The 20,367-nt window shown below is 39.2% G+C and overlaps 1 protein-coding gene across 5 annotated transcripts in view; it reads right to left on the bottom strand.

Moving 5' to 3' along the window:
• Positions 1–20,367, bottom strand: part of grid1a (glutamate receptor, ionotropic, delta 1a) — a 210,401-nt gene that overhangs the window by 32,813 nt on the left and 157,221 nt on the right. For all 5 annotated transcript variants that reach the window (XM_046401816.1, XM_046401817.1, XM_046401820.1 and 2 more), the window contains 2 exons: positions 9,218–9,271; positions 1,429–1,602 (listed from right to left, as the gene is read on the bottom strand). In XM_046401816.1, the coding sequence (XP_046257772.1) occupies positions 1,429–1,602; positions 9,218–9,271 (228 nt within the window). The remainder of the gene's footprint in view (positions 1–1,428; positions 1,603–9,217; positions 9,272–20,367) is intronic.

Genomic DNA, 20,367 nt, shown 5'->3' with positions numbered 1-20,367 from the left:
CTGCCTTCCACAATGGAAGCCTTTGTCAAGCTTGTGATATCTCTGTAGTTTGTTTCATGTTTTATTGTATATTGTTTTTAGACGTTCTAAACATCGAGTGTATTCACTGTTTAGGTAATTTTGCACATTGATGAAAAACAAGCTTTTGTTTACTTCAAAGAGATATTCTGAATTTATTCCCCACTCACTTTGAGCTCAATTCATTTATATTCATGGACATTCATGTCCTTATAATTACCTTATCTAGGGAGCTTAATCTATATTCAGTTGCATACATAATCACTCAGTATTTGTCTTCGCGTGGTAGATGCTTATATCTTGGCAGATGCTTATATGACTGTAAAACATATGCATATGTGTGCTTTACAGTCACTTTAGATAAGCAAAACTTGTGTTATCAGCCAGGAATCATACACATAAGCCCTTACGGCACATGTACTGTACCCAAAGTGGAAAAAAGACCACACCATGTTTGCTTTATGGTTCTGTTCTCCAGCTGATAACGAGTGACCCTCCTGTTTTCTGCTGGAGAAGGTGGATGAAACATGTGTGTTTGCTCCTGAAGCACAAAGTCACTGTCCTATAAATACTCGCGGTGAAATGGATAAAAAAAAATCGAAAACAAAAAAACACAACCTTGCCACTAGTCAAATACACAGTACAGTCTCATCCATCATACTGTTTCCATGTTGTGCACTTGCCATCCTCAAAGCTTAGATTCTCCTCTGAAAGTAGTTTGTGTTGGAGAGTTGGGTTATTTTTTTGTGGATGTTTTCATTCCTTTTTCTGATTTAAAAAAAATCTCACTATTGGAATGTGACAGACTGAATTCAAACTGGCCTCAGCCCCTGTGTTCTGTGAATGAGCTTCTAACCTTTTACAGCCACTGTTCAAGCCTCCAGAGGGTGACCATTTGAAACTCAAAAGTCCTGAAATGAATTCTAAATGAAATCCATCATAGCTGAAAAGAAACTTGAGCGATTCAAAATAAGACCTGCATGTTTTCACTTGTAGCCGTGCTCAGAAGGGAACCTTTTTTGTGGCAGATATTATTTGTTTAGTCTGAGATGATAGACAGAGTTCTTTGTTTGAAATCTAATATGAATTGTGTAAGAAGTTATGTTCATATCTAACAAATACTTCACCACAAGGAATTTGTTTTTGGTGTCAATCCAGATGATTTGAAGGACGGTGACAGACATTTCCGCTGTTTGTTTTTCTTCATAAATTACTGCAGTTATTTGATTGAAAAATACCTGGATTGTATATCCTTTGAAAGTCCATCACCAATAATATGTAAATGTGTATCCATTGTATGATGCAGCCCAAATTTTGTGTTATTAAAATAAAATCCAGGAATTGTGAAGTAGTGGATGGAAATGTCAATATTTCAGCAGCTTCAGCGGGGAATCTTAAGGCAGTTTTTACCTCGAGGGACTGCAGATAGCCCTCCTGTGGGTCACAGAGCAGCGAGGAGATGCGATGATTGTTCCTCATGCAGCGAACGTTGGTGTCTCTCCACAACGGGAAGATCTGACGAATGATGGTCATCCGCCCCAGAGAGCTGTGAACCAGCTCCATGATGTCAGCATCACTCACCTCCTGAGGATGAGGATGACAGGAGGAGATTAGTTCATCACGTCTTTCCCTTAATTCTAGTACGTATGATTTTTTAAATCTCACTTGAACCGTGATTTTGCAGTTTTTGAAAGGTCATTTAATGGTGTAAATTTGGATAACAAAATCTCATAGGGGTTTGCTTTGGCTTTGTCTGCTTCTTAAGCAATTAAAATACTAAATGACACATTGGGGGGCTACAGAGCAATTAGATATGAGACAAAGAGGAAAAAAGAGGAAAGTTCACACAAGTTAAATCAGGACAACCGATAGAGGCTTGAGTTTGAAATACCAACTTGATTTTAAGAATTTTCTTCTCCGTAAACCCAGTGCACATCAGCAGTGATCAATCACATTTCATTTTCTGTCCCAACGTTAATACCTCGAATCAACTGAGTCCATCTTTTTACATTGCAAAAATGAAAAACAGAGATTTTAACCAGCTTGTCAAATTTTAAGAGAGAATTCATCACCTAGGAGCCCTTGTTGTTCTGTTATTCACATTACATTGATAATTCAATGAACATTTTAAGTATATCCTTCAAAATAATAGCGCAGGTGACCGTTGGCTCTCGTCTTCAGGGGGTATGTATATGCGGAGGGTTGGATCAATATTCATGAGACACAGCGTTGCCTGCTGGTCTCCAGAGGTGGACAGTGGTCAATGCTAAAGCAGACAGTGAGTCTCCTGGGAAACCAGGGGTTCATATACTATCTGATAATAAGGTCATTAGGTTACTGTCGGGGTCAGAACTTAAGCAGCTCTGGGGTGATAAAATCCTTCACCACACTTGCCTGAATCTATCCGTTTTCCGAATCGTACAGTTTGATCTCTACCTTTCAATCGACCTCGCCGCTGGGGCTGGTCTCAGTGCTTCTTTGGGCTCCCTGTTTTTCTTTCATCATACGGTGGTTTTCAATCTCTTCTTATCTTATCACCATCCTTTGTCTCTTTGCATGTTTACATTAAAACATTTGACAGTCAGTCTTCCTTTTATTCAAATCAGGGTTTATCCTCCCTTGAAATTCCCTTTTCCTGTTATGCCTTTTTCTCGTGTGCATATCTCATATAACATACATACTTTTAGTGTCAGTGCTAAACCATTTTATGATAAGCAAACTGAATTGATAATATGGATTCTACCAACCAGAACACATATTCCCAGACCTTTTACCTGTGTATGTGAGTAAAACAGTCCTCAGGTGATTCTACCTCAACTAGTTTTATTCCGTGATTCTTTTTCTGACTCTTCACAGTCGTTCAGGTGGAAAGTATGAATATTCATGAGTGGCTGTGACACATTAATCAGATGAATTATGCTGCATGGTTCACAGAGCCAAACCCTCACGTCCAAGCTAATAACTTCCAGTGCCACCCAGTCCAAGTGTTCTGTCACCATCCCAGGTGACATTTGTGTCACAACCTGGCCTGGCAATGGCAATGACCAATGGGACATGACTGACGAAATCCATGCCCTTTAACCTCTGAAAGTACAGGCCATTGAGTCACAATTTGAATACCACTATGATATATTTCACTTGCACACAAAAATGACTATTAATACATAAAGAATATAAAGGATCGATATGATCAGGCCTCCAATTAAGTTGGCCATCCCTTTATTTTAGAAGCACTAGAATGTCTGCTTATCTGGACACAAGCATAAGACATCACAGACAAGTATCACACAATCTGGTCAGTTGGTAAGCTCCTTGGAAGTAACCCACTCAAATTTGTGAAAAAAATTAATTCCTAAGAGCCTTGTTGAAATGACAGCAAATGACCAAAATACATTAATCAAATCAAGTTCAGACAGATAGGCTAAATTATCCTCTTTGTGCTACTCAGTCAATGTTATTAATCTTTCACTAGAAATAAATAAAAAAATTACAAGTAATCATGACAGCAATTTAATTAGAAGTTAAGGTGCTCTTTGAATCTGCAGGCAGCAAAGCTGATTAATGAGAGTCAGAGAAAGGAACAAAGCACAGTGGGTATGACATTAATTTAAGCTGTTCTTGCCTATAAAATACATACATGTCTTTATAATTTATACTTGAGAAACGGTATGTTGTAATTAGTCAGAAAATAACATGAAAATTACTTTATTTTTCTGCGCTTTTGTGATAGAACTGAACAACTGGTGTTCCATCATCCTTCTACAATGGTGAAAAAAATATACTGAATACCACTGAAGTACACTGTATATTACACAATGTCACAGTACACAGTTGAAACGATTCTTAACAACCGACCACAATAAATAAAGGATTTTCTTTAATAGCAGTAAGTAACAGTTAATCGCACAGACCTGCAGGAGCTGTGGTTCTTCAGTCGCTTTTTTGAGGTTGCCTAATCCTCAAATTGACATGTTATGCTAATAATGGTTAAGCTAGGGTTTTGTTGAGCTTTATTAATAATGCTCCCATGCAGTGCCAGTAAAAACTGATTAGTAAAGTCACAGCAGCTGATTTTGTGGCACTTTGTTACTCTCCTAGGAGATCAAAGTGGTTATGTCTAATTAAACATCCAATGATGAGTGCGTCACTGTCAAATATGACTCTCTATAGATTTATGATGACTAGTGCAAGCTGCAGGTGCATGCACACGTTGCTGCGACCGCATCGCTTTTTCAATGTTGGTGAGCCAGTGTGGATGTAAAGAAGCTGGATAAAAGAAATTGAGCACAGTATGATGAAATGGAAGGGCTAAATGAAACTGTAACAAAGGAAAGTCCATTTGCAATAACATGTGGTCTGAGCAGGTGCAAATGCAACATAATTCCATGCCATGACAACCTTAACTTTGTAGCTCTGTGCAAGCCAGTTTGTTCTGAGGCATAAACTCACCAATCCAGCTGAAGTGCAAAAACACAGACTTTGACCTAAGAGGAAAGCAGCAATCTAAAATGTATCAGTGCTTGGCTAAGTGGCTAAGAGACTGCTTAATTGGAACAGGATTTCTCAAGTGACAGGTGGAATGACAATTAATTAACGCTCTCATTTTTACAGTACAGTGCAACTGCATGAGCTATCCCATTACACAGTTAACTTTTCATGGGTTCAACTTTACATGAGTTGGTGTTGATTTTATTGCTATGATTCAACTTACATTTCAGCCTGGAGGTACACTGGGTCTCATTTAATGAAACATGCTGTGAGTGATTTGAATAACCCACTCAATAACGTCAGTGATATAAAATGACTAACTATTGTAAAATTTAGATAAGGTGGGTTGTGAAGGGAGACACCCTGCCTGAGGTCCATTAGATATGTGATGCTGGACGTCTCTGGTGATCACCATTGATGCATTAGTACATCATTTTTTTTGACATTTCACTTGGGCTTCTGCATGGATGCTCGTTGTCTAACAGGATCATATCAGCAAAACCCAGTTTTTTGATAAATGCAATCTACTTTGAATAAGCAATAAGCTAATTGAAAAATGTAATATGTCTTTATCTAGTAAGTAGCCTCTTCAGTAATCCACAGTCCTGTCCTACAGTCGTGGCAGACATTGTGTAAGTAGAATCGTTTCCATCTCAGTTAGTTGATGGGCAGTTACCCAAGACATCAGTCATATCATGACTGTCCTCCCCGACTCGTCCTGTCACAGCAGGCACAGCCACCTAATCCATCAAACATTCTGGAAGTGTCACCATCCCGCCTTTGAAGGGGGAAAAAAATAACAACAAATCCTCCCAGAATGTGCAACAATCCATCTGAGTCCGCTAAACAGGGTCAGATACAGACAACCTTCTGTGTGCTAGCAGCTGCAGCACGCTGGTTAAGTGGGTGGGCTAGGGAGACGCACACCTATCATCCTATGCTCACATCAAGTCCTGCCACACACTCCAATTTAAAAGCTTTTCTCTTTCATCCTAAAGATTATGCTGTCCATTAGTGTATTGGATAAGTTTCATACCCCGAGGCCTAATGAACTGTGTGGCACTCAAACCCACGCTTTTGGTTTTAAAATGCATTACTGTCAGTCTCAAACTAAAAATTCTTGTAACTGAGAAAAAGTTTGTTGAAAGGAGATCTCCAGTCTACTGATGTGGCACATGGCTGTTTAATAATGTTTTCAGTGGCTCCGTGGAGAGCTTTGTCAAATCTACTCTATTACAGTCGGTTCTTTTTTAAAAAAATTGGTTTCCTGACAGTCTCCCAACTGTATGTTGTGTGAAACTAAATGGCTGGAGTACATCCTTGTGAGATCAACAGCCTTTTAAAGCTTTGCTTTTAATGTTACTGGTTTGCATATTCTCCCTTTATGCTGTAAAGCAAGTGTAATGTTTATGGCATTACAATATTATGAGTGACTAATCCGGATAAAGTATCTGTTTTATTCTTTTTCGTTTATCTGCAAGTCCTCATTGTTTTTTTTGACTTGTGATTATACTCACTCATCATCGTTTTCCGTCTCCATCCATCTCCCTCTGTGCTCTTATCGCATTCTGGCTTGACAGCTGCATTCATTGTGCCACATGTTGCCGCTGGAGGCAGATTAACATAACTTGTCGTGAGTCTTGAATGAAATGCGAGACCTTGCTTTGCCTGTGTGGGTTGTAAAGGCTGGCAGGAGCCTGGAGAGCCGATTGGGTGGGCAGGCAACAGAGAGCCTCCAGATCACTTGGTTAAAATGAATGTCACAACTCAGTCATGACCAGGCAGCTGAATAGAACCGACTGTCTGCAGGGACTGCCGGTGCATGCAGGGGCAAGAGGTAACATAGAAAGCTGTTATTTCCCCGCAGGATTTTGTGAAACAGCCGGACTGCATCTGGTCAGGCTAACAGGATTTCCATGAGTGCAGGAAACAGTAGCTAGTATATTATAGCTGTGTACTAAGATTCGAAAACAGAGTCGAGCAGCAGCTACAGAAGGAGAGTGATTCATCGTTGTTGCAGTTTGGAAAATAACCCATAAAAGGTAATAGAATAGAAACGTTTTAGAGAATCTTATTATGATAAGCACGGCATCCTAGCTGTCCTCTCATATGTTTGAATGAATTCAGAATTTTTGTGCACAGCCTTCGTGGTATCAGCACTGTGAGGAGCTTCTTAGAAATCAAATCACGGGTTAATGGAAGCAAACTACCTTTTTACCTTCCATTAAATTCACTGCACAAATACTGTGAATGAATCTTTTGCAGTCAGATACGGACCTGTTTTCAGTTTACACGGTGACCCGAGTTGGTGATAAATGTAGATGAATTTCGTTTAAAAAAAAAATCAGATTTGAGTGAATGGTGGACTAGGTGACTCAATGTGAATGTTCATGTCTGGAGGCCAATGCCGTGAGAAAAATGGATCGGCATGAGGACTGAATTTTCTTTTTAGCTTTTTCAACATGTCTGTTATTCTCATTTCAAAGTGACTGCCAGTTTCATGGGCAGTTCGTCTCAGGTGGTGATTATGGAAAGGGGGGGGGGGGAATAAAGGTGAGAGGAAAAAATAAGAAAAATAAACAAGGATACATTTTCAGAAAAATGCAGAAAATTAAAATCACATCACCAAAAGAAAGAAAGAGTGAAAAAAAGTGGATGGAGATATGTTTCATAGCTCACAGACAGAAACAGGCTCATTCTTTCTCTTTAAATTCATGCTGGGGAGAGAGAACTCTTAAGTAAGCCACATCACACTAACCATTAAAGGAATGCCACGGCAATTAACATGCCATTAGTTCATACTTTCCCAGAGTCTAATGCAATAAAAGCTAATGTCTTGTTGGAGGTGGTAATTGACTGAAAGACATGAATGAATTTGTGTGTATAAATGCTGCTTCAAATTTAGAATTATAATCCCAACCCCAATCTAGAAAATCTTTTGGAGACATCTAAACAGATAATATGAGTTTAGCTGTCAGAGAAAATGTTTCAGCAAACTAAAGGTCTCATTAGCTGTTAGCTGCAAATCAATACCTCAGTTATGTGACTGCTGAAATGCACAGTGAAAATAATTTAAAACATAGAAGGTAGTTTTATAAAAGCTTTATTTTATAAAAGCTCATTACAGTCTAAAATTAGATAATTTAGACTACAGGGACGCCAGAAGGTTTTCAACATATTGAGCCTCATTAAATGTTGTAAATCAATATTTAAATTATGAAACGCACTGTGGATTTCTAACTAAAGCATAAATGTCATCTATTTGACAGCCAGTGTGTGTTTTCTATTTCTGTATCCTCTCTGCTTTTGACCCAGGACAGCAGCATCTAGAATATTTCTATGAACACTGATTTAAGGGACAGATGGACCCCAAAAAAAGAAAAAAAAAAAGTATGTGTGCGTTTTGGAGATATCAGAAAGTGGTGTGAGTTTTGGAGATATCAACTATAGAGATGTCTGCCTTCCCTCAAATATAATGAAACTAGATGGCACTGCACTCGTGGAGCTTATAGATGAGAAAGAACACATTTGAACTCAACAACAATCTCTCTTTCCAGAAATCAAGATAATCCATAAGCCTTTCTGTGAGCAGTTTTATGTAAGAACAGAAATTCTTTCCGTATCACTACACAGAAGATCCGCATCCATGCACGGATGAGGGGCTAGCTAATTAAGTTAGCTAACGTTAAGCTCAGCCGAGGAAGACACCATTAATGGTTACAACCCGCCCTGTCACAAGCACCAGCCTCTGGTCAGCGAATAGATGCATATTTCTTTCTGTGTGGTGATACAGTGTGGTTCGACATAAACAAAATGGTTCCTAAATGAAACCACTCACAACGAGGTCTGTGACTGGGTCATGATATCCGTAAAGAGACATTTCTGTTGAGTTCTTCAAATGTAAGTTAGATAGATAGATAGATACTTTTTAGATACTTAGTACTTTAAGACATAAGATATGTATTTGTCCGTTGTGGCAAATTGTTCCTTTAAACAACATGGTCATCTGGGGTACATACACACATTAATCAGCCTCTATGGACTGTAGATCAATATGTGTCATGTTTTATATGTTGAGCACAGATTAAGGCTGAAGTAACTAGTTGACATTTCAATGAAATACATGAACAGAGATGTATGTGTGTGTTACACCAAGAACTTCCATTAGCCACAGAAATGCTAATATTCCAGGGAAATCAACTGGGAACAAGCTTTTATCTAACGTCTTTCATCCGATGCTTTTAGTACCAGGCCACTCCTATGACTCGCCCCTTATCTCCAAATCACTTTGAATCAATGAAAATGCAGCGCTGAGGCACTAAAGCTAAAGACACAGCCCACTGTTCTGCATTCACAAAGTGCACCTGAATTTTGTGCTGTTAAAGCCACTTTAGAAGACCATTTAGGTCAATGTCAGACACAAAGGCACTGGTACAGAGACAGAAAAGACGCAACATCAACACGTAAAGAGAGGGCAATTAGACAATATCAAATAAAGGCCCAGGCCCTTAGGCAGCCAGGATAAAATAAAAACAAATGATGTGCTGCTAATGTAAGTGAATGTGAAATAACACAGAGTGACAGTGCTACAGGTTTTTGTGTGTTTGTGTGTGCCTTGGCAGCATACCCGGCTCTGTGTTGACAGAGGCAAACTGACACTGAGGTCTAAATTCACTCGGCTGCATTAAAGTGTGTTTGTGTTTGGACTCACCTCATTGGCATAGACCCAGTGACTGTCCTTGGATGCCAGGTTGGTTTCCACAGCCTACAAAGATAAATAAAAAGAAAAAGAGGGGACAGAAAAGAAAGAAGAGCATTTTGAGAACCTTGTGTTTAATTCATTTAGCTCTCACAGCAGTTCAAGTTAGTTACTCTTTGAGTATCTCTGGAACTTCATCTGTAAATCAAGACATTCTGGTCGATGGGTCAAGGCAGAAAAAAACATCATGGAATGCATCAAAATCATACCGCCTGGAGCATATTGGACAAGCTAGCCATTATAAATTATGCTAGGAGCAGACCTGCTACACACACGCTGAATATTTTTACATTGGATGCGAGAATGAAGCCTGGAATAAAGATGCACATATTATGCCCACCGCTATGGGCCTTATTTCATTATCCCTACTCATTTCACCTTCCCTTATAAAATACAAGTTAAAAGTGAAATAGAAAATACGGGGCTCACAGAAATGGGTGCCAGTGTTCGATATAAATCTGTCGGGCTCTGTCTCACTAGAGGGTGGAATCTGAAGAAAAATAAATCACAAATGGCTTGACCAAAAAAAACTGACAAATGAGATGTGTAATGAGGTGTGTATGGCTCAGACAAAGCCATACAACTGGCCAAGAGTTTCTGCTTGCATAGCTATCAAAATGTATTGCCTTATCTAAATAAAACGGGTGAGTGCACAGCTTTTCTTTCCAATACGAGTGCACTGCAAGAGTCAAAACCCAGTCAACTCTGGTAAAATAAATAAATAAACGACTTTATTGCGAGACCAACGCTTTTGTCCTGTGGACTAGATGAAGAAAAGTGTCTACATACATTTGCTCTTTATATATTTGTTGCAGAACTTTTGACCTTCTCCAGAAATGCTTCTACTGTTCAAATTCCACTGATGTTCAGCGGTGGAAACAGTCTTTAGACATGTAGCAGCTACTTTTGTGAGTTTCTGTTTTAGTCAGACATTGGATGGAATCGTGCGAATACAAGGACACAGCTTGCGTAATATTCTTTCCTTTCATCCCCACTGCTCTGCTGTGACACTCTCTCTATCTGAAGTCTTTTTAAGGGAAATAGGGCAAAATCTTCTTTTCCTGAGAGAAAACCACCCACTTACAGTAACAGGGTTTCTCGAATGCATGATGTTTAACAAATCTGGTCACGGCAGTAATCTGGTCGCTGAAGTGCATGTAAATACAGCAGATGACCTAAAACCTTCTCAGCACGGGTGAAAATAACCCCCGCTGAAATTACTGTAAACCTTCCTTCTCATTATGGAGTTCCTCCACCTGTCAAGAGCCTGTACACATTTGACATCTGCCATGCTTAAAGTCTCAATGCATGCTCTCTCCTGCAATTTGCTGTCATTAGTGTCCAAATGAATCCGTTTCACACAAAGCAATGATGATGTGTCCACATATAAGCGATGGAACCCAGCTGCATTTTTACTCGACAACACCATGCTCATCAATAATAGCCAGTGCAGAGCACTGCACCAAAAGCTGCCAATCGATCTTCTAACCTTGGAAGAGTCATGATTTGATTTTAATGCTCCTCTCATTCCAGAGTGAACTCATCAAACTGCAAGACGACCATGCCAGTTCAAGAGCAATATTTACCTCCACGGTTGAAATGTCACATCTCTCACAAAAAATTAAAGACCGGGACCACATGCCTTCAAAAACTGCCCTGAAAGTCAAATGGATAGGCCAGCAACGGATCAATGGATGCTATCAAACCCCAAAGAGATGCTGGACTTTGTGACCTGCTGAAGATCTATGTAGTGCAAAACCAAAACCATGTCTTAGAGACTATGCTTTAGTCCTCACCAGAGAGATCTGATCAGTGCTTCTAACCTGTTCAGGTGCACGGTGCAACCATCAGCATGTACATGGTCCCTGTGATCCACAATGAAAAACGCTGATCGCATTCTTTATATGTATAATTACGTATATTTGCAATATTGGTACTGTAATTAATATTGTTATTTATGAAGTATTTATCATACTGACATTTTGAAAGAGATGAAAGTAGAGAAGGTAGGAAATATTTCACCACTGGGTCATGTAACCTCGAGGCACAACATAATACTGGAGGGCTGGAGCATGTGTGTGTCTCTGTGTTTACATGTATGAATGGTGTGGAATGAAGGAAAATTTGGAGATAAAAGGAGGCTAAAGTGCTTGAGGTAGAACCGTAGGGACGACTAAAGGCAAAAGGTGAGTAAAAAGAGAGCCAGAAGCAGAGATAAATGAGAGTGGAGAAATAAACTTTGAATTTGTTTTAATTCAGAATAATGAACAGTTTCTTCATAAATATAATATATGGAAACATTATTTTATTACTGTGTTTTTAAGTTTTACTGTTACTGTAAAACTATTTTTATTTACTGTAACAGTAGTGCTCCATCTGTTAATGCAACATGTTAAAAATGTCATCTTTTGCAGATGTTGCAAGTTGGTTTTTTCGCATGGATAAATCACACGAGCACTCAAACCATTCCTGAATAGCACAATGTAAGACTGTTTGCTTTGACAAGAGAAATAACTTGACTTATTTGTTTATGAGTCAGACACAGCTTTGTGAATCTCACTTCGGGCACAACAGTTCACCGTAAACCTTTAAAGCAAAAGATCATTAGGGGTTTCCTGTAATCTCTGTGATGGAAAAACAGGAGCAACATCCTTTCATGTGTGAGTAATCCATTAATTTAAATTATGATAATGTCTCTCCAGTTCTAAATAAAATCTGACAATGAGAACTATTGTCTGCCTTGAAGAATAATCTTGACATTCAAGTGAGACGACAGCTCCTTCAGCTGCATTCATTGTTCCAGACAAAATATGTCAGATGCCATGATGGTAAAAACAAAGTCAAGTACTGTAATGTGGGTTAGTTAATGTGTACCAGCTGGGATGCAGTGCTTTGTTGAAGCCCTGGGCACAGCAGAACCCACCACTTGAGAGGTTCAGCCCCAGTTCACAGCACAACTGAAGACTGAGAGCTTCAGACACTCTAGAAATAAAGCCTTATTAGGCTAAATGATGTTTTGGAGCTGCTGTTTAACCTCGCTGCTGAATGGATGTGACAAACACGTTGTTTATACAGTAATGCTGAAATGTTTGACAGCTGCTATAAGAGACTGAAAGCTGTGGGTGATCACCAGGGGGTGTTAGTCACCACTGCCATGGTGTCTAATATCAACCTAAGAAAGCAAAAGGTGAGGAAAACTACTGATTTGAACTCCATGGGAAGTGATATACACTGTGTATATCACAACACTAAATAAAATGAATAGTTTGTTTTGTTTCACCTCGAGTTATGCATGGCACAAAGTTCAAATAGATCTCAGAAGTATCACAAAATGTATCACGCTTACAGTACTTTAGGGGGTTGTTCACTGGGATTTGAAACTTAAAGCTCTTCAATAGAAAAGCCTCTTGTGTCTCTGTACATTTTCTACATTATTTTGCCTAATCAGCCCTTTTCTAATTGCACATAGTCTCATTTCGGTTGAACTAAGCAAGGGTTTTCCCCTTTGCTTAAAATCTATCACACCAAAGCCTTAAAAATCCATTTGAGACCTTAAATCTTATCGACATTCAGGCAGAGTAATTTTGGCTTTGTGTGTTTTCTTTCTTTTCATTCACTTCAGAACTCTGGAGAGCAATGCGGTTTTGGAGACGGAGGCACAGACAAGAGCCTGGAGTGACATCTGAGGAATATTCTATACTGTGGATGCAGCCAAAGCCTGGCGACAGTAAGATCTCCAATCAGAGAGGCAAAGTACCCCAGGCATGTTCTTATACAGTAGCATTGCTACAAAGGCAGCCAGAGAATGCCAACTCCAATTTACAACCGTGACAGCTGAAAAAGGAGAGGAATTGCGGTTAGAAGGATGTGAAAATAGGTGGGGGGAGGTTTGGGCGAGCCTCAGACAACTGAGGATCAGTCTCCTGAATGTGAAAAGACGAGCCGCTCACAGTAAACACACTTAATAAAATTATTTGCAGCATTACAAAATCATCTTTTAAATATTTGAAAGCAAAACCAGTGGAAGTGTACATTCCAACACAGCCGACTGTGTGAAGGTTTTTTACCAAGACTGTTTAGAGAAGTGTTTGTTTGTGGGGCTGTTTAACTGTACTGTATTGTACTGATTATACTGTGTGACTGTTATTTTGGCACACCTCTTTTATATATGTTACCTATTACATTAACCTCCACATGAATCTCAAGTGAGACTATATAAGCAAGATTGTACTTGAATTGCTAATTAAAATGATCATTTTTGATAATTACTCTAACCTCGAAATATAGGCTACAATAGCTTTACATAATAATAAGCACTGTACCGCATATGGTCACTGGGGCATTTAAAGCTGGACCAAAACGCAAATTTTGGTTCAGATAGCAACACAAAAGCAAGAAAAGGGGATTAAGTGCTTATAGATGCAACAGCCCACACACAAAAGTTTGTGTAGAGATAACAATGTTCTTATTTTTTCTCAGACTACACTGTATGGATCTGGGAAGTGAAGCAAATCCCCACCCTGCAGCTTACAGTTTAGATAATGATCTAAATTCAATGTGTCTTCAAAACAAATGTCTACAGAATCACCATGTGGAAAGAATAAACATCCTTTCTCCCAGCCAGAAAAATCAACATGTTCATTTGTTCACTCAGCGAACTTGCAGCTCAATGAATAATACTTTGTTTTACAAAAAGGCCCATTTGAGGTTTATGGTTTTGATTACCTCAACATCAACAAAGACGTGCGAGATTTGTTCATTAAAAATCAGTTCCACTCGATCAGCCTCTCTCAGTGTGCTTAACCAAATCTCTTTCTGTATTAGTCAGCTACTAACTACCTTCCCATCTACAACCACGATTCCAAAAAAGTTGGGATGCTGTGCAAAACTAAGTGCAGTCATTTGCAAACAAACTGAGTTTACCGACAGAGGTTTTACAATATGTTCCTGAACTCATATAGTAATGTCCTTTACACAGTCATGTTTCACAAAGTGGTGAATCTCACCTCATCCCTGCTTGTGAACGATGTGCCTTTTACACCCAATCATACTATCACCTGTAACTAACTACAAATCAGAATCTTTCCGGCTGACTTGAGTTGGTTTTTAATTGCAGTGTACTGTTTCATTACAAATTCATGACAACAGATTTGTCCCTTTTCGCAGCGATGTAACACAGCTTCATTTCCACTGAGGTTCACTGCAATCAAAAGCTCACGTTGATTTGTAGCGGGTGCATTTCACACGGTTTTGGTAGATGGCCGACATTTGAAGAAGTTGGACAGTGAAAAGGTTTCGCCAACACTCAGACTTTCCTTGTTCTTTCGGCATGAGGATCTCACAAAGAAGCTAAGGAGTAATGAGGTCTGTCATAAAAGATTCATAATGGTCCCTCTGAACCCAGCCATGTCACCGTTGCTGTGGAAACTTCAGACCACTGAATCGGCTCAGTCGGAGCTGAACAAAAAGGTGACAACAACAAGAGCCCCATTAGACTGGTAGCGACATACAAATGAGCATACCTCTTACACAAGCACACATGTGAACATGCCCGTTAAAACCATGCATGTGTGGGTTATTTAGAGTCGCCACCATTATCAACTAGTCATTCAACCTCAAAAGATACAGAAACTGATGAAACCAAGAGAGAAGTTATTCCGAGTACTGAGCTGCAGTCCTTAGTGATGGTGAAGAAAAAACCACTTCTGACCTTCCACTGTCAGGCGTCAGGACCAGGTGGCCCTCCCAAGAAGATGGCACACATGTGTCACATTAAAAACAAATCACGACTCCCATCTGCCACAGTACTAAGGCTGCTACCTTCTCTCTGCGTGTAGTTAGCTTCCCACAGGCTTACGCTACAGCCATGAGTTGAATAGCTAATGTCCCCACTAAGAGACTCGCCAGTAGACGCATTAGACTCAGACTAAAATTAGAGGAACCTTTTTGTCGGGGCACAAACGTACCACAAGGTACATTTGTAATATCCGAATATTAATCAATGTGAACAGAATCTTTTGCAAGGACAGCCTGGACAAACAATGGAAAATGAAAATGAAAGTATTTAAGTACTTAAAAGTGCTAGAGTCTTTGAAATGAAGTAAAGAACATATTCACAAAGACTGGTGGAAGCACCTGAAACAAACAAAAACACCTCTTTTAGTACCAGAACCATGTGGCACCTTGAGTAAAAATATGTGGTGGCTATTCTTTAACTCTCCCTCTGAACTATTTCCTGCTGTGGACTGCTGCGTATATTGTGAGCTATAATGTTGTGAGGGGGGATTTCTGAGAATCACTGACAGGATTAAAACTAGGTGTGACATTTTATGAATACCGTAGCAGGCTGAAGAGCCTCCTGAGTGCAGTCATTCAGTAAGGCTGTAAGAACCTTCAGGGCAGGGCTTTTCTAACAGTTGATCTTTTTTAAACTGTGCAGTGGACAAGGCCTCAGCATACCCACCTCACCAACACCAACTCTGAGAAAGACTAATGAGAGCATATGTATGTAAATAAACTGAATCCCGTCACATCCTTCTGTTGCTATTAAAATGAAGTTCTTTCTTCTTCTTCTTTCCTCCAACCAATTCTTTAAAATATTTATATTATTCCAAGTTTGCTTTTCCCTCTTCGCATAATGTAGCCAAAATATTCCCTTCTCTTTGAAAACAACCATCAAAACAGAAGTGGCAACACATGCATTTCCAAAGTATTAAACTTTCCAATAATCAGATGTTTTTAGCCAGACTTCCACATATAGTTACAACATTTGATGGCCCAGATTAAAAAAACAAATCATATATTTCAATAAAAGACAGCAATTTAAGTATTGCATTGTGAGCAGGCTTTGCACAACTTAGCTAGAATTTTAACACAAGATGCCAAAGCACACTTCTTAAACAATACATCTTACCAGAAGATGATTTACTTTGGATTCCTGCAGGCTGCCCTTGGGGGAAAGCATTGAACATAAACTAAACTCCTGCACCTGGGGGGAATTTATGTTGTGCAACTTTGATGATATTTGCCATTGGATTTTTATTGCACAGCTGATGGATGTAATAAACCAGGATAATTAACAGAGAGGAAACTGATTACTTCACCAAAAGTTATTTTGCTCATCTGTGACTACTTTCACCACACAAGGACAAGCAGATATGTAGTCAATGTACTGTAAAAAGCAACACACTATAAGACTCAAGCTTATTTTACATTAGCATAACCTCAAATGTATAACCACAGAGTGAAAGGAGAAGGAAATATTATAACTACACAACAACTGTATGCTGCATAAAGATCACATTTCTAGAAACATTTTTGGAAAGTCTTTCTCAATCTCTTTTTCATATGATTTCCACAGCTGTTTGATAAAAAAAATTTGGTACCTGTAATTTTGAACACTCAAAATGAAGTTGAAAAGTAATATTGTACAAAAATTAAAATCTGTATTTCAGGGGACTGGATCCAAGTAAAGACAGGAGATAAGCAAAAGAATGCTAAGGGAACTGAATAATGCATGCCACCATTACCCAACATTAGTAGAGTGATTTCAGGTGAGTGAAATACAACAATTGTTTTCCATAAAAGCACTTCCTACCATTCAAAGGCCATTAGCTTTGGATAATGAATCACCGAACTTTCCTTTCACATTGAACTTCACACCCGAAAAAACACATCTTAAGAGAGAGAGAGAGGTAAGTGATTTTTATTTGGAAGCATATAAATAATTAAGCTGTCCCTTCAGTCAGTGTTGCACTGCAGGGGCAGGACAGGTAGCGTCTTACAAAACCGGAACAAACAGAAATCTCTTAACTCTTTTACTCAAACTTCTAGAAACTGATTTGCGCAGAAGATGACACCTTCATCTGTTTTGTTCTGCATAAAAGGATAAAAGGTGATACAGTGGGAAGCTGATTGTTCTATTTTGTACAGCCAGACACATACCCCTTTGATTAAATGATACAGAAGTTTCACAAGGGTTCCAGTTTTACTAGTTTTGCTGGCCAGAAAGTCGTGGTATTAAGTGCTTTTGTATCGATGGGGTGTGGGTGGTAGAGTGGGCTGGTTGTAGTGGGCTTGATCAGAGTAAAACAACCCTCTCACAATAGACTGCTACAATCACCACAGTTCTGTGTCCTTGCGTGACCCTCGTGGTTCCTGAGGCCTTTCAGTGTCTTCACATGCTGTGAACCTTTTTCTCACGTTGCCTATAAGGAGGAAGTGCACACCAACAAAAAACAACCAGACTAAAGCCACACACTGCTGTAATCTCTACCTCAAAGTCAAGACTCACACACAGAAGAGAGAAAATAAAGGTGAGGTGAGAAACATGAAAAAAAAAGGTGGTATTAATTAAGCTATGACAGCCGAGTCAGAATGTGGTCCTACGGTACTTCATCCACTCCATTTATTTCTTTTTCGCTAATTTTTTCTCCTTTTAACTACAACTTTTTTTTTTTTTTTTTGATGCGTGGTGGTCTGCCCACTTAATTGCCTGTGTGACCTGCCCCAGGGAAATGGAGCATATTTGGGCAAGAGATATTGCAGTTTCTTCAAAAGTACAAAGAATAAAATTCTCACAAAAACAGCTTTTCGTGGGTGCAGAAGGCAAACTTTCGACATGAAATAGTAAAAGAATTTGTAATATTTCTGGAGTGATCAACTTTTACATTCCCAAGCTTCTGCTGGTGCTAAAAGGTTTTCATATCATATTTTACTGCACGGTTCAGCCTCTTTGAGACCCTGAGTTAAACTTTCAAATTAAGGCTGGAGCTTAGAAGTGTTATTTACATTGTACAACAAATATTATTAAATCCAAACGTGGTCCAAATTAGGTTCATCAAGGGACTTGACCAGGTTTAATTTCAGCGTGAAAGGAGAGCAGTTCTCTAAAACTATAAATGCATACATATGTGCTGTCTACATCTGAGAGATGAAAATTAAGGTGCACAACCAAAGGTACTGTCGGGAACAGGGTATTATTCTCCACTGCAAAATACGCCTATGACAGACACAGCCCTACACACATAATAATGCACACTGACAGTAACAGGGGATTCAGCCCTGATGTGATATTTTTGGCCCACTGTACATGCTTGTCTGCAACATATCAAATAATAAAGAGATTGTGCTGTTTGTGCACTGAAAAAGAAAGGATACAGGACTTAGTGGAATCAACTAATCTTTTAAGATTAATGTAAACAGACAAGTTTTATTTAGAATCAGAATTGTCTTTATTGCCATGTAAGTGAAGAGGTTTCACGTTACTAGGAATCTGTCTTGGTGATTGGTGCATACATAGAACGTAAGAACGAGTAACATGTAATGATAGAATAAAATAAAATAGAACAAGATAAAACAAATAAAATAAGATAAGTAAAATAAATATGGTTCTACAGAGTGGACGTAGTGCAAGTAGGTGAGGTAAACAGTGCAAATGGTCAGCAGGTGGATCATGACATGAGCATAGATCATAAAGTGCAGATATTTTAGCTATTAGCTATTTATTTCAAGTCAATAAAACTTGTTAAATTTCCCATTTAAATTTTCGGACCATTTTCTCTCTGAGTCTTTCCACTTAAAACGATGACCTGAATGAATGTACTGTACATAGTTCAATCAACTCATTAAATTAAGTTACTGAGGAAATCCATCATGCATCGTGGGAGAGTTCAAACTCTCCTGAGACTCTTCTTTTCTGTACTTTGTAGAAAACAAACATGATCACAACTTGCTGTGTCTTTAATGGATTTCAAGAAACGTCATGGTTGTTTTCACAGAGATGAAAACATTCTGAACCACAACAAAGATTAATACTGAATCCAGCCTCCACGGTCTTACACTTCAGTGGGAGAAATTTCACTTATTGTCTTTGTACCAATGCTGGAACAAAGTAGCTCTAACAGAAGCTGCCGCAGCTGCTCTTTGTGTGAGATGAAGAACTGACTCTTCAAACTGACAAAAATGTGAAAGGAAAACAAATTTGTTTGTAATATCAGTGTGACTGAACAGTTGTTGAGTCAACAAAGTATCTGTTATTGTACATGTTTTTCAGATTTTGTTGGCAATGGAATTTACAAAAAAAACAACAAATAAAAAGACTTTATACTAATCATTTAACTCAACAATTAAGGCTCCAGTTTAACTTTTTCAGGTTGAAAAAACACAGAATTATTTACATGGCATGAATATAGACATAAGCAAATATTATGTAAAACTAAAAATGGCCATTTTGGCATGTCCCTCAGCGTCTCGTTCAGCAGAGGGTACCCTTGTATGTCGAGTTTAGAGATACACTATACAGACAAAAGTATCCAGACACACCTCTTTAGGGCCTGTTTTTCAGGGGTCGGGCTTTCACTGACTTCCAGTGAAAGGAAATTTGGGGAAGGCTCTTTTCTATTCCAGCATGACCCAGTGCACAAAGCAAAGCTCCATAAAGACATGGTTGGATGAGTTTGGTGTGGAAGAACTTGACTGGCCCCATCCAACACCTTTGGGATGAACTGGAACGGAGATTGTGAACCAGGCCTTTTGGTCCAACATCAGTGTCTGACCTCACAAATGCTCTACTGCATGAATGGGCAAAAATTCCCACAAGTGAGAAAGTCCCTAGAGGGGTGGAGGTCAGGGTTGACTGGTGGGTCACACACACACAACTTTCCCACAGGAGACGGGAGTTTGCATCCTGTGTGAAAGCAAACGCATGACATGTTAAGCATGTGTTGGCCTTTGGAGCTGGAAGCCTTTGCATGATGGCCACAGATGCCAAGGGGGTACCGTCACAAAGCACTGACATGTGACAAGCTGTAACCAGAATGCATAAGCATTCATACGTTTTGTTCCGTACATTTGTACAGGACAGCAATTCTTTGTCGCAGCAGAAGTAATGTCCTGAAGATCCTGCGAGTGAGTTTGTCTGCCCCATCTGCTTCAACACCCACTACAGAGGGGGAAACCTGCACAGGGATAAACACTACCAGCACAACACAACGGTGCATCATTTGAAACCTGTAGCACATTAGCAGAGCCACACAGCATATTAATCATGGCACTGAATAAGCTGAATGTGGGTTTGCCACCCTGGATGCAGGAACATCTGT

The sequence above is a fragment of the Scatophagus argus genome, chromosome 10 (genome assembly GCF_020382885.2).
Source record: "Scatophagus argus isolate fScaArg1 chromosome 10, fScaArg1.pri, whole genome shotgun sequence".
In the NCBI taxonomy this organism is placed as follows: Eukaryota; Metazoa; Chordata; class Actinopteri; family Scatophagidae; genus Scatophagus; species Scatophagus argus.
Note: the sequence above shows the minus strand (reverse complement) of the source record. Positions and strands in the feature narration are given on the sequence as shown.